The sequence below is a fragment of the Clupea harengus genome, chromosome 11, assembly GCF_900700415.2.
Source record: "Clupea harengus chromosome 11, Ch_v2.0.2, whole genome shotgun sequence".
NCBI lineage: Eukaryota > Metazoa > Chordata > Actinopteri > Clupeiformes > Clupeidae > Clupea > Clupea harengus.
This window is the reverse complement of record NC_045162.1, coordinates 511120-527247: the sequence shown is the minus strand read 5'-3', so window position 1 is coordinate 527247 and position 16128 is coordinate 511120. Positions and strand designations below refer to the sequence as shown.

At 44.3% G+C, this 16128-nt stretch overlaps 1 protein-coding gene across 2 annotated transcripts in view; it reads right to left on the bottom strand.

Annotated features, from left to right (window-relative positions):
* The window catches only part of gsdmeb (gasdermin Eb), an 18860-nt gene extending 8591 nt beyond the window's left edge, over positions 1–10269 (bottom strand). The window contains exons 1-4 of one of the 2 annotated variants that reach the window (XM_031576745.2): positions 10161–10269; positions 8799–9026; positions 2989–3181; positions 787–961 (exon numbers count right to left, since the gene is read on the bottom strand). In XM_031576745.2, the coding sequence (XP_031432605.1) occupies positions 787–961; positions 2989–3181; positions 8799–9009 (579 nt within the window). In that variant the 5' untranslated portion in view covers positions 9010–9026; positions 10161–10269. The remainder of the gene's footprint in view (positions 1–786; positions 962–2988; positions 3182–8798; positions 9027–10160) is intronic. The other variant, XM_031576746.2, reaches the window with a different exon arrangement.
* Between the last annotated feature and the right edge of the window lie 5859 nt (positions 10270–16128).

Genomic DNA, 16128 nt, shown 5'->3' with positions numbered 1-16128 from the left:
CACACAACATTAACACACTTCAATAACACACAACACACATACACTTCAATAACACACAACATATTAACAAACAACATTAATACACTTCAATAACACACAGCATTAACACACTTCAATAACACACTTCAATAACACACAACATATTAACACACAACATACATACACTTCAATAACACACAACATTAACACACTTCAATAACACACAACACACATACACTTCAATAACACACAACATATTAACACACATCAGAGCCACATTCTTGCATGCTTGTTAATCTAAAATATGTGGGCGGTGTGGAAGTACTATAAAGTGTGTGAGACGGAAGAGTGTCACACATGCCATCTCGGTCTGTGCAAGAATAAAATACCTCGTGGGGGAGTTGAGCTAAAATCCTTCACACAAGCGACGTATTAAGGCACTTGAAGTCGCATCACGTAGCGGAGCATGGCGAGTTTGAAAAGAGGACCGAGGAGAGTGAAAACAACAAGAAGAAGGCAGAGGAACGCCTGCTAACACAACCCACGTATCACAGGAAGAGTTTATAGGGCTGGACGACCAGCCATTCAGCGCGGTCGAAGACGTGGGGTTCCGTAGGCTACTCTCTCACATTGAGCCCCGCTACACTCTCCCAGGTTCCACATGTGTTGCAGATCTAGCCCCACTGAGCTCTACCAGGCAGTGCATTCACAACTTCCAACTTCTAAAAGTGGTGCTGCGTTCACAAGAGTTCTAAAAGTGGTACTGCACACACACACACACGTACACACACACACACACACAGTTACCTTGATCTTGGCAGGTGTGAGTACTCCGAAGAGGCCACTGCAGGTCCCGCTGTCCTCCACCTCCTCACACACGACACACTCCTGCACGGTGGAGACCCGCTCCCTCACCAGCCCAAACACACGCCGGCGCTGCTCACGGACCTGCTCCATCAGATCATGCTCCAGGTCCAGCACCCTACACACACACACACACACACACACACACACACATGCAATAATCACACACACACGCATAATATATACACACACACAATAAACACACATGCAATAAGCACACACACGCACAATCCACACACACACACACACGCACAATCCACACACACACACACACGCACAATCCACACACACACGCACAATCCACACACACACACACACGCACAATCCACACACACACACACACGCACAATCCACACACACACGCACAATCCACACACACACGCACAATCCACACACACACACACACGCACAATCCACACACACACACACACGCACAATCCACACACACAGCAGTTATTCTCACGGATGATTGAGGTTTCACTTCTTCATGGCTGGTGGCCAGTAGCCCGGGGGAAGTGTGTGTGTGTGTGTGTGTGTGTGTGTGTGTGTGTGTGTGTGTGTGTGTGTGTGTGTGTGTGTGTGTGTGTGTGTGCGCGTGTGCGTGCGTGTGTGTGTGCCCAAGGGGAAGTGGGTCCCTGTGTGGAGCTCTGACTTCCCCTCAAGTTAATGTTCAAACCACAGCTTTTACAGGGGGGCAAAGATCACCCTCACAGTTCTATTGCCTATTGCCCCAGGGTCTCATCACACTCTCCTCTCCTCTCCTCTCCTCTCTCCTCTACTCTCTCCTCTCCTCTCCTCTCCTCTCCTCTACTCTCTCCTCTCCTCTCCTCTCTTCTTCTCTCCTCTCCTGTCCTCTCCTCTCCTCTTCTCTCCTCTCCTCTCCTCTGCTCTCCTCTCCTCTGCTCTCCTCTCCTCTCCCCTCTCCTCTCCTCTCCTCTCCTCTCCTCTCCCTCCTCTCCTCTCCTCTCCTCTCCTGTCCTCTCCTCTCCTCTCCTCCCCTCTCCTCTCCTCTCCTCTCCTCTCCTGTCCTCCCCTCTCCTCCCCTCTCCTCTCCTCTCCTCTCCCTCCTCCCCTCTCCTCTCCTCTCCTCTCCTCTCGGCTGAGGGTGAACTACAGCACAGCATCACACTTCACTATCACACTTTAGATTGTCACCTGTCAACACATATATCACTCTTTAGATTGACACCTGCCAACACATCAATCACACTTTAGATTGACACCTGTCAACACATCAATCACTATTTAGATTGACACCTGCCAACACATCAATCACACTTTAGATTGACACCTGTCAACACATCAATCACTATTTAGATGAACACCTGCCAACACATCAATCACACTTTAGATTGACATCTGCCAACACATCAATCACTTTTTTGATTGACACCTGCCAACACATCAATCACACTTTAGATTGACATCTGCCAACACATCAATCACTTTTTTGATTGACACCTGCCAACACTACTTTGTGATGTACATTTTAGATGTTAGATGTACATTTTTCTGTACATTTTGTGTCTTTTGTGTACTTTACTAAGAGCTATGAATTAAAAGTCCTTTTACTTTACTAAAATAAAGTCTTGTATTAATACTCTGAATCTGTGGTGGGGGGTTTGGCGGGGTGTTGAGGGTGGGCTTGCTTGTCTACACAATGCAGATTACATCTGCACGTGTGTGTGTGTGTGAGTGTGAGAGTCTGCACGTGTGTGTGTGTGTGAGTGTGAGAGTCTGCATGTGTGAGTCTGCACGTGTGTGTGTGTGTGAGTGTGAGAGTCTGCACGTGTCTGTGTGAGTCTGCACGTGCACATGTGTGTGTGTGTGTGTGAGTGTGAGAGTCTGCACGTGTGTTTGTGTGTGTGTGAGTCTGCACGTGTGTGTGTGTGTGTGAGTGTGAGAGTCTGCACGTGTGTTTGTGTGTGAGTGTGAGAGTCTGCATGTGTGTGTGTGTGTGTGTGTGTGTGTGTGTGTGAGTGTGTGTGAGAGTCTGCACGTGTGTGTGTGTTTGTGTGTGTGTGAGTGTGAGAGTCTGCACGTGTGTGTGTGTGTGTGAGTGTGAGAGTCTGCACGTGTGTGTGTGTGTGTGTGTGTGTGTGTGTGTGTGTGTGCACGTGTGTGTGTGTGTGTGTGTGCTCTCACTTGTGTTTGGAGTCTTGGAGCAGCTTGCGGACGTCCAGCTCCTCCTTCCGGAGGCTTCCGAAGCTGGACTGCAGTTTGGCGGAGCTCCTCCCCTCCAGCGAGACGTTGGCCACGCCCACACCCGTCTCAACCAGGGTGCCCATCTTATCCCCGAAGGTCCCCGAGTACTTGAGGAAGTCCGTCACCTTCACCACTGCAAACACACACACACACTTCAGGAAGTCCATCACCTTCACCACTGCAAACACACACACACACTTCAGGAAGTCCATCACCTTTACCACTGCAAACACAGACACACACACACACACACACACACACACACACACTTCAGGAAGTCCATCACCTTCACCACTGCAAACACACACACACCTCAGGAAGTCCATCACCTTCACCACTGCAAACACACACACACTTCAGGAAGTCCATCACCTTCACCACTGCAAACACACACACACCTCAGGAAGTCCATCACCTTCACCACTGCAACCACACACACACACACACGCACACACACACACACTTCAGGAAGTCCATCACCTTCACCACTGCAAACACACACACACTTCAGGAAGTCCATCACCTTCACCACTGCAAACACACACACACCTCAGGAAGTCCATCACCTTCACCACTGCAACCACACACACACACACACACACACACACACACACTTCAGGAAGTGCATCACCTTCACCACTGCAAACACACACACACTTCAGGAAGTCCATCACCTTCACCACTGCAACCACAGACACACCTCAGTCAGGGCCTTATCTACCCCACGACCAACCTTATCGACCCCACAGCTCACCTTAACCTTATCTACCCCACAGCTAACCTTAACCTTATCGACCCCACAGCTCACCTTAACCTTATCTACCCCACAGCTAACCTTAACCTTATCGACCCCACAGCTAACCTTAACCTTATCTACCCCACAGCTAACCTTAACCTTATCTACCCCACAGCTAACCTTAACCTTATCGACCCCACAGCTAACCTTAACCTTACCTACCCCACAGCTAACCTTAACCTTATCGACCCCACAGCTAACCTCATCTACCCCACAGCCAACCTTATCGACCCCACAGCTAACCTCATCTACCCCACAGCCAACCTTATCGACCCCACAGCTAACCTTATAGAGCTCAGATTACAGTGATGGAGGTGTTTAGAGCTGAAGGAACCAGAATTTAAGATTCATAGTTAATAAGGATATGCCATAGTCAATAATTCAATGTATCTTAAACCTAGTTGTAATTGTTCCTTTTATTTGGACTTTAAGTTAGAATGTAATCATTTCTGGTTAGAGAAAAGAGATTATCCTGAGGGAATGTATTCAAAGTATCATGAAAGTGTCAGCAAATGGCTCAGACTTGTGTCTCCAAGACCTCGTGAATATAGAGGGTGACACCCCTGGTTCTCAGAGAGCATTTAACAGCGATCCTTCAATGGATAATCAGATATGGCTTAGGTGAAGCTCTGTGAGTGAGTGGAACTCAGGCTCTGTCTCACACGCACACACACACACACACACACACACACACACACACGTCTTAGGTGAAGCTCTGTGAGTGAGTGGAACTCAAGCTCTGTCTTACAATGGTGGCCACCGTTGTTCAAGATTAAAACCTGATTCATGACTGACCAAATCCAAGACTGGGTCTCCAATATATGGTATAAAATCAATTACCATTAGATGGAGGTTCCTACCGTGAGATAACTTATTTTCTAGTTTATATGATTAGTATGTATTGTGTTGTTTGTAAAGAAGTTTTATCAATGGGCAGAGAGATTTATCATATTTTGTATACCACGAGGTTCATCATTATACACACATTAGCTAGCTAGTTCGCTGGGAATTTCCCATTCTCCACGTTCCGTAAGCTAGCTAACCGTGCTGCCGTACTGAATGTATTTTGTCATTTGATTTTATTGGTGCAGATGCTGTGTACCAACTGTGATGTTTGTGCATGAACAGGAATAAAAGAACTAAGCAGTTGCAGTATTCGTCAGTCCTCAGTTTGACCACCGTCACACTTACACATGATTTTTCTTAATCCGAGATAAAATCATTGTATGAAGTGTTACAATTACGAGTAATTGTTAGCATTTTTTTTTTATGGAACAGTCTTCGTCCTGCATATATGTGTTTAAGGTACTTAAAAAAATTATCTCTCAGAAGACTGCTGTTAGATCAGAAGGGGGAGGAGCTGAGCTGGAGCTGAGCTGCAGAGTTGCAAAACAGATTACCGTAATTTCCGGACTATTGAGCGCACCTGAATATACGCCTCACCCACTGAATTAAAAAATATATATATATTTTGAACATAAATAAGCCGCACATGTCTATAAGCCGCAGGTGTCTACCGGTACATTGAAACAAATGAACTTTACACAGGCTAAAATGAATATCAAAAGTAATACAATAGTGATGCATATTATTAGTTTTGCCAGTTACGATAAGTGCACTGTTGCTTTAAGAGAGCACAGTTGCAAGAGTCAATCAGAAATAAGGTACTTCTTCCTGTTCATAGTAATAACACATGATTCTTGTGGTATTTTCCACTTTCAGAACTTCTGTTTTAATCTGCTGACACATCTATCGTCTGGAAGCTTTCCCTTATCTGCGCCACGGACTGACCATTTATGATTTCTCTTTTCGCTGCCCTTTCTCACAGCCCTCTGTCCCAGTTTTAACTTGCTCTCTCGTCTGGCTTTACATTTCCCACGTGAATTTTACTTGGCTCTTTCTGACTGACTTTTTCATTTGATTATACTTCATTTGATTTGATATGATTGATTTGATATGATTTGATAAATTTGATAAAATAAATAAAATTACATAATGCATACCTTAATAAGATGATAACTCCAGAATGTGCTTTCTCAAAACAGATTACTAATGCATACCTTAATAAGATGATAACTGCAGAATGTGCTTTCTCTAAACAGATTACTAATGCATACCTTAATAAGATGATAACTGCAGAATGTGCTTTCTCAAAACAGGTCTAAGCTGCTGAATATCTGACTTCATCAAATGATCCAGGAGTGCGGAATTAATTATAAAGAACAAAAAGAAGGAATGCCTTAAATGGTTTGGCATTCACGGGCCACTGGAATCTGGATGGAATAATTCTGTAATTTAATACATCTTGCTTTCTTTCTTTAAGGGATGGACACCTCTGTCTCCTGAGCAAGCGAATGAGTGTGTGTGTCTGTGAGCCGGCCGGCTGTATAAATGAACTTACAGGACTGTTCTGAACTTCTTTCAAATCCCCACTCTCAGTTCTTTATTTGGTTACTCTGGGTCTTTCACTTGTCCATCCGTATGATGTCTACTGTCTGATATGATTTAAATCCGACATGATCTTGCTTTATCCCCACCTGGCAGTTGCCACCAAGTTATCATATGGGGGGATTTGAAGGATCTTTGTGAATTGTTTACTGACATTTGCTTACACTGTCTCTTCTTCTTACAAATGTTCAAACCTGCCTTCACGTTCATTAGCATCCAAATGGTTATTGTAGAGCAGGGGTGGGCAATTCATAATTTCCCCAAGGGGCCACATGAGATAGTGGGACTGTTGTGGAGGGCCGGACCAATAGGCTGAACTCAATTCTGCTCAATATAAGTTGTATCTCTTTATAAAAAACATTAAATTGTATGGTTTTGATTAACTGCTACTGGTAAGAGTAGATGTTACATTTAGGCTATCAAAAATGTGGTGCAGGCATAGTAAAAACGCCAACATTATTTAATCAACATTTAATCATCATTCACAAAAAACGATTTTGAAAATGAGCATGTTTTTGCAGTATTAAAGGTGTACCCAGACGATCAATATACATGGCACACACACACACACACACACACACACACACACACACACACACACACACACACACACACACACACGAGAGCAAGCTTGCAATGCAATAGTATAAGTATACAAATTAATAGTGATATCATTTTTTATCAGCGCAAATGCTTGCAGGCACACCCACACGCACGAATGTAGGCCTACGGAAATAAATAAATATATTTTTACGGAAATAAATATCCCGCTTATTATACGGTTACTTGCCAAAACAATAGAAGACATTCCTCCAAAATACCTCTTTTTAATGATTTTGTTGCCGTTTAGTTCTTCACGCAAATGCAAAGCAACCCACCTTCTGACTTCAAGTTTCAATGACGGTTTCAATCTAAATATCCTTGTTGATTTATTTTATCTGTATAGGTGTTTATGTTGTTCAATTTCATATATTATCTAAAAGTCGTCCAATTTCAAGTAACCCATTCTTCAACACTATCTGCTACCTTATCTGAAAACAGAAAGTAACGTTAAATCTCCATTGCAACAGCTTTCGAGGGTTTGGGAAATAATCGCTGCTGATTTGCTTATTTCTTATTTACTAGTTTGGTGGAGGCAATCCAGAATTACTGTTGATGAAATTATAATCAGACGACCCCCCCCATAAAAAAAAAGAATTCCTGAGGAGACTGAAGAAGTTTGGCATGAACCCAGTCATCCTCACCAACTTCTACAGATAGAGAGCATCCTGACTGGGTGCATCACAGTGTGGTATGGGAGCTGCACAGCCAAGGACCGCAAGGCCCTTCGTAGTGTGGTCAGGACTGCGGAGTTCATCATCGGCAGGGAGCTCCCAGCCCTGCAGGACACCTACCACACACGATGCCTCAGGAAAGCTGGCAGGATCCTAAAAGACTGCTACCACCCAGCCTTCAGACTTTTTACCCCGCTGCCTTCTGGAAGGCGGTACCGTAGCATCCGGTCTCGCACACGCAGACTGGAGAACAGTTTTTACCCTAGGGCCATCAGGCTGCTACAGTAAATGGACATTGATACTCCACCGCCACTTTTGCACTCGCCACTTACATGCACTGTCACTGTCACTTTCATATTACTGTTTGCACTACACTTACATATACTGTCACTTCCAACCTACTGTTTGCACTAGCAGAAATACCTTATCAGGAAAATTGCACTACCTGTAACTCCCTCACTGGGTTGTATGTGGGTCAATAGGTTAGCATAGTTTATTAAATGTGTATTATATGTTATATGTATATATGTTAGTATTATATGTATAGGCTGCTATATGTATATTTAGTATTATATGTATAGGTTGTTATATGTTTAGCACACCGTATTGTATATTTATCTTGTATATTTAGTTTAAGGTTATTTAGGTTATTATATGTTTATTATGTGTAAATTATGTTCATAGTATTTGTAGAGAGTGTACGTCATGGTTTGTTATGTTATATTATGTTATGTTATGGTAGGTTTTTGGTCGGCGCCTTGTCGTAAGAATTTCAGTGCCCAGTCTGACCCTGTGTCATTTTGTGCATCTGACAAATAAAAGACTTGTAACTTGGAATTAGAAGCACAAAACCCGTTGCCAATGACAGCAGTCATACATTTTTTGCAGCAGTGAATATAAAGAAATTGCAAACCTGCGAAAGTTGGGATGGCCCATTCAAATCAACGGAACTTTTTGGAACATTCTGAAGAGCCGTATAATAAGTACAGGTATTTACGTTTGATTCCTAATTTACAATTGACCTACGTGGGCCGGTCAGGGACAGCCAACGGGCCGCAAATGGCCAGACCTAGCTGTCTGCAGTCCTTCACACCCAAGACCAAATGTTGAAATGAATTACCATTAGAGCTCAGATCACAGGGATGGAGGTGTTTAGGGCTCAGATCACGTGTGTGTGTGTGTGTGTGTGTGTGTGTGTGTGTCTGTGTGTGTGTGTGTGTTCTACCCCGCACCTGGTTCGATGGTCTGGTTTCCAGTGAGTAAATCGTTGAGAGTGAACCCCGTCGGGAGGTACTTGGGTCGCTGCCAGAACCAGAAGCGGTTCCGCTTGATGACCAGAGCGAGGGGACTGAGCTTGTCCGAGTCGTTGAGGCGGCGCACGGGGATGAGCGAGCCGTCCGGGTCGATCTCCGACACCAGGTTGGTGGTGGCCTTGGCGAACATGTCTCTGCCCAGCTGTGCTGAGATAGAGGATAGGGTTCATCATCATCATTGTTTATTCAGGGAGAATTGACTGAGCACAGGGCTCTTTTGCAGCAATGCCCTGATTGAGGCTACATAATACATACAACAATAAATAAACAAACCATAACAAAACAAAACAGACAAAATAAATAAACAAAACACATTAAACAACTCAGAAATTAAGTATATATAAAAAAAAATTACATAAAAGTCAAAATAATTAAATCAGAGAATCATTTAAAACAACAGCATTGAGACACATCCTTAGCATCTAAAAGGCTCTTAAATTGGTTGACAGACAAATACTTGGTAAGTTTCAACTCCACTTGAACAGTGTTCCGTTTATGGGTTAGGCTGATAACGCTTCAAAGAGGTCATACATGTTCTCAGAAAAACTATAAACACAAACATGCACAGAGGAGGGGTGGGGAGAGAATCATAAACGTGACAGGTGAATTCATACAGGTATCTGGATGTGACAAATGTACATGATACATATGTATGGTATATATACAGTACCAGTCAAAAGTTTGGACACACGTTTAAGTTTTTTCTTTACTTTTATTATTTTCTACATTGTAGATTAATACTGAAGACATTTAAACTACGAAAGAACACATATGGAATGATGTACTAAACAAAAAAAATGGTTATCTACCATGTAGAAAATAATAAAAGTAAAGAAAAAACTTCTCAAAAAATGAGGTGGCGTGTCCAAACTTTTCACTGGTACTGTATGATGCATACAACATGAATCGCGTCTATCCTAAGTAACCTACTGATTAGCCAACCGCGCGTTCCATCTTCATTTGTGTGACATTAACAACCCTTGACAAATGCAGTCAAGTAACACTGAACACAAGGTGGGACAGAGAGAGGAATGTTCTTTAATGAGCCGAGAGGAGCTGCACATTAGCGTGGAATGCCGAAGAAAACATCACATTCTCAGAGCCTGCTATCGGGAATGCTTATCTCTGCTGTCCGTGACCGTCATGAGTCATGTACTAACAGTCAAACAATCATTTTATGTTTTCTTCCTCAAAAACACAGACCAACAGCTTATTGGGAACGAAGAGAGTACCCCCGTGATTATTATGTCTTCTTTGTGATTTGAGGAGAAAAGCACTTACCGTTGAACTTTTGGCCGGTTTTCCTTTCTTCGCTTCCGCACACACTGTGCACGCGTCTGGGACACACTGTTGTTCTAATTTCGAGGAGACGTTCTCGTGAGCTACTCACAGACTTGCCCCGCCTGCTTTACACGTGATTGGCGGACGTGGAATAACACCATGTTTGATTACAGCAGAGATACGTCAATCATACGCACAAAACAGGACAGTGGAATTGAATGGAAACAAAGAATAGGCAAACCACTTCTGAGTCGGTTTAGAGGGAAATCTATAACAGGGACATTCAGTTCAGTATTTAGTATATTGTAAGCAGGGGTTTAGTCAGTAGTGGGACAAATGAAGGTGGGTAAACTATAAATGTTCGCGGCGCGGACACGCCCGTGCCTTACCTAACGCTATACTGCACTTGGAGTCTAGTAAAAAAAAAACGCTGAGCAGACACCTAGCTGTCACACGCTGCTGACGGAGAGGGCGCCGCGTTGCGTCCGCGTCCACCTTTGCCCTTCACTGAGCACACTTCTGCCCCGTGGGTAACTGAGCGGTGCCGCGAGTGCAGGTGTCTCGAGGCGCGCCAACCACCTGGCCCAGGATCAGTGGCTTCCCTCAGAACCGGTTTTACTCCTCGCGCGACTCCTCAAAACTACACTCTCTGTATGAGGCACCACGGGGCATCTTTTTAATAATAATAGTAATAATAATAATTATAATTATAATAATAATAATAGCAGTTTTTTACCTAGAACAATTGTCTCTATTGAATTCTGAATGATTCTACTTAAGACTGCATACTCTCTGTGATATACACCACACTGGCCACAGTCTTCATCTGTCTAGTCTTGCTTCTACAGTGGGTTTTATTAGTGGGTAAATCTTCATTAAGTAAATACAAACCCCTTAAATTGTCACGATAAGGGGGGGGTGTGGGGGGGGGGCTTCGACAGCGCTCTGTGGAAGAAGAGTGGAGAGTATAATTATGAGGTAGGCGCGTCCAGTCTCATTTTAGGCAAATAGGGTAGACCCATATGTGAGCGCAGGAAGTCATCTTCAGGTGGACGACCGCAGGAGGAGGAACCAACGCATCTTCAGATGGACGACCGTACGAGGAGGAACGAACGCATCTTCAGATGGACGACCGTACGAGGAGGAACGAACGCATCTTCCATCTAAACTATTGCCTGCTTATGTCAGCAAGTGCAACGGAAAACCCCACCTCACACTTGCTGTAGCTCTGGCCGAGTTCATATGTTATGAGCTGTGTGTGTGTGTGTGAGTGTGTGTGTGTGTTTCAACACGCAGACACAGTAGCCCAGATACTCCAGCCTTACCCACATGTATTTTTGTCCTGTGGTTTTCGCACCTGGGCAGAACTGAAAACTATGTCGCGCTAGAAAACTTTGAAATGCCACAACTGACACGTTTAGGTTTTCCACAAAATGAGTTTAGTCTTCCATTCGGTGTGCTATTTAATACGTGTAGTCTTCCATTCGGTGTGCTATTTAATACGTTAAGTCTTCCATTCTGTGTGCTATTTAATACATTTAGTCTTCCATTCGGTGTGCTATTTAATACATTTAGTCTCCCATTCGGTGTGCTATTTCACCACAGCGGCAGCTGCAACAGCAACAGCTGGCCTGATGCAACAGCATGGGCTAGCTTCGCTTCCCTGATAGGACGGAACTCTGGAATAACCCAGATCAGGTCCAGAAACAGATTATTAGATCAGGTCATCTATCACTGATCCACCAGATCAGTGGCCTTTCCCAGTTCCGTCCCCATCTGGCAGTCATGTCCTGCCGATCTAAAGTATGATCTTCATCATGGAACTTGTATTTATCCATTTGCTTCGGTCCAAAGGGACAGTGCAGTGTAGGTAAACATTTTCATCGGTAGCCTAGGTGTTAGCTTCAGTATGTGCTAGGTGTTAACATCAGTATGTGCTAGGTGTTAGCTTCAGTATGTGCTAGGTGTTAACATTAGTATGTGGTAGGTGTTAGCTTCAGTATGTGCTAGGTGTTAGCTTCAGTATGTGCTAGGTGTTAGCTTAGGGTGACCAGATTTCCCGGACCTAAAACTGGGACACTTTGCGCGTGACCGTAATGCTCGTGCACGCACACGCTTTTTATCCTGAACATGTGCCCAGGTCAGACATAGACATAGATTTTGCCAACAGCACACGTAGGCCTACTGTTCACAACATAATGGGGTATCTCAGTTAATATTCATGGATTTTCTATGTAGCCTACATATCTAAGAAAAAATATTAAAAGACATTAGCTAAGTGAGTTTTGTGTGGGACCAACTTTATTTTTCAGAATTAAAGCATTCTTTTGGAAAATGCACCCACTGAACTTGTGAAAAAGTTTGTGAAAAGGTATTTTTCAATGCATGGCAATAAACAAACTTTTTTGAACTGCTGCCACAGGCTTGAACTAAAGTTATGGTGACACTTTACAGTAAGGGTACATGAATTATGAATTATTATTGTGCTTTACTTCATTCCTTTATATCTTATGAATCATCAGGAATTGACATGAGTTCATAGCCTCTCATTCATGACCTCATGCATGAACAACACATCAACTTAGGTGGGTACATTATTATGCACAAGTTGTGGTTAAATCAGAATTTGCGCAGTGATGACCACATTGTTTTGCATAAAAAGAAATTATCATATTATTAAATCATAATTCATAATGTGCCGTAGCTAATGCTTTAGTTGTGTTGTTCATTTATGAGGTCACGAATGACATACTATGAACACGTCAATTCCTGATGATTCATGGGATATTAACGAATGCAGTAATACATAAATCATTAATGACATAATGCATAATAATGTATACTACATCAATTAATTAATGCATGAATTCATGATAATTGTATCCTGTACCCTTAGCGTAAAGTGTTACCAGTGTTATTCCAACAACACACACACACCCTATTTGAAACATGCATTCCGTATATTTGTTAGAGGAGTGAATTTGCCGAAGTATCATTGTATTGGCTGAAAGCCTGCTGTGAAATTGCGCATGGACTTCGCAGAGGAAGTGGTAAGCCCTTTGCTAAATCTTTAGTGAACGGTGACTTTCTCTTCAGCATTGTCGTAGTGTAGCCTAGCTATTGATATACCGGTAGCCTGACCGTTAAAACGAGACATAAGAAGAGGCTTTGCAACAATGTTTACAAATATACATTGTAACACTGGCTGCACAGATTATGCAGACGCAGACCGTTACGATTGACTGACACACACACACATTGTTCAAATCATACGCTGGACGCTTTATTAGTCTTTCTACATGGGTTTAGTTAATGATCGGGCTGTAATAAGACCACATCGGCTATGTAATCGCTGACAACCGGGACAATTTCATAGTGGTTGCTGTAAACCGGGACATTTTAGCGTCCCGACAGGTTTTTGTCGGGACTCGGGACACGCAACTCAAAATCGGGACTGTCCCGGTAAAACCGGGACGTCTGGTCACCCTATGTTAGCTTCAGTATGTGCTAGGTGTTTGCTTCAGTATGTGCTAGGTGTTAGCTTCAGTATGTGCTAGGTGTTAGCATCAGTATGTGCTAGGTGTTAACATCAGTAGATGCTAGGTGTTAGCATCAGTATGTGCTAGGTGTTAACATCAGTAGATGCTAGGTGTTAGCATCAGTATGTGATATGTGTTAGCATTAGTATGTGCTAGGTGTTGTTAGGCCTCTTGCTCTGCTGAGCTAGAGAAGAGCATGAACTAGCTACCTAGCTTGCCTCCACGCCTAGCCAGCTTCCAATGTTTGTGCCTTGATCGACTGTTGGCGGGTATTGTGCCTTGATCGACTGTTGGCGGGTATTGTGCCTTGATCGACTGTTGGCGGGTATTGTTCCTCTTTTATCGGCTGCACTGAATAAAAACATCCCTGCTAAATGTGTCATTTTCATGTTTGGTCTGGGAGAGTGGTAGTGGTGAGATGTGAGATAGACAGTGGTGGGATGTGTGTGGGAGTGAGAGCGTGGTGGTGTGTGTGTGTGAGAGCGACAGTATGGTGGTGTGTGTGTGTGTGTGTGTGTGTGTGTGTGAGAGCGACAGTATGGTGGTGGTGTGTGTGTGTGTGTGTGTGTGTGTGTGTGTGTGTGTGTGAGAGCGACAGTAATGTGGTGTGGTGGTGGTGTGTGTGTGTGGTGTGTGTGTGTGTGTGTGTGTGTGAGTGTGTGTGTGTGTGTGGGTGTGTGAGAGTGTGTGTGTGTGTGAGAGCGACAGTATGGTGGTGTGAGTGGTGTGTGTGTGAGAGTGTGTGTGTGTGTGTGTGTGTGTGTGAGAGCGACAGTATGGTGGTGTGTGTGGTGTGTGTGTGTGTGTGTGTGGTGTACTTCCAGCAGGACCCACACAGGAGCAGAGGACCAGTATAAGGTGTAAATATCACTTCTATATTTCATATTCCTTCATCCAACTACATCCACTGGAACACAACATGTGAGACAGTAAGGCATCAGACAGGTGTGGTGTGTGTGTGTGTGTGTGTCCTCAGACAGGTGATCACTTTACATCCTCAGACAGACAGACAGGTGACATCATCATCCTCAGACAGACAGGTGATCACTTTACATCCTCAGACAGACAGGTGATCACTTTACATCCTCAGACAGACAGACAGGTGATCACTTTACATCCTCAGACAGACAGGTGAACACTTTACATCCTCAGACAGGTGATCACTTTACATCCTCAGACAGACAGACAGGTGATCACTTTATATCCTCAGACAGACAGGTGATCACTTTACATCCTCAGACAGACAGACAGGTGATCACTTTACATCCTCACACAGACAGGTGAACATTTTACATCCTCAGACAGGTGATCACTTTACATCCTCAGACAGACAGACAGACAGGTGAACACTTTACATCCTCAGACAGGTGATCACTTTACATCCTCAGACAGACAGACTGGTGATCACTTTACATCCTCAGACAGACAGGTGATCACTTTACATCCTCAGACAGACAGGTGATCACTTTACATCCTCAGACAGACAGGTGATCACTTTACATCCTCAGACAGACAGGTGATCACTTTACATCCTCAGACAGACAGGTGAACACTTTACATCCTCAGACAGACAGACAGGTGATCACTTTACATCCTCAGACAGACAGGTGAACACTTTACATCCTCAGACAGACAGGTGAACACTTTACATCCTCAGACAGACAGACAGACAGGTGATCACTTTACATCCTCAGACCGGCGCTGTCTTACCCGTCTCACCCAGCAGACAGACAGACAGGCAGACAGACAGACAGACAGCTGTTCTACCCATCTCACCCACCAGAGAGACAGACAGACAGCTGTCTTACCCGTCTCACCTAGGAGGTAGACATTCAGAGGTTCCCTAGTTAATGACAGGTGACAGATCTCAGACACTACTGGGATCAGAACAGCAGTCCAGAGACGGTGTAGTTTGACCCTCGGGCCACAGGGAGGCGCTGCAGGCCAGGTCCAGAGACTACAGTGTAGTTTGACCCCGGGCCACAGGGAGGCGCTGCAGGCCAGAGACAGTGTAGTTTGACCCCGGGCCACAGGGAGGCGCTGCAGGCCAGATACTACAGTGTAGTTTGACCCTCTGGCCACAGGGAGGCGCTGCAGGCCAGGTCCATGAAGGTGGTGTGCTACTTGTACACACAGTGTTAGCACAGGTTGCATATGAGTCGGACATTCAGAGTCACTGCTTGCATAAGGGAGCCTACAGGGGCACAGGGAGCTTTAAGGCATCGGACTGCATGATTGACAGCATCGGACTGCATGATTGACAACTCATCAACTTCAATGCGAGAACACACAGCAGGTCCAACAGGGATGAAGACCAAGAGTGTGTGTTCTACTCTGGAGTGTGTGTTGTATTCTGGTGTGTGTGTGTTCTACTCTGGAGTGTGTGTTGTATTCTGGAGTGTGTGTTCTACTCTGGAGTGTGTGTGTGT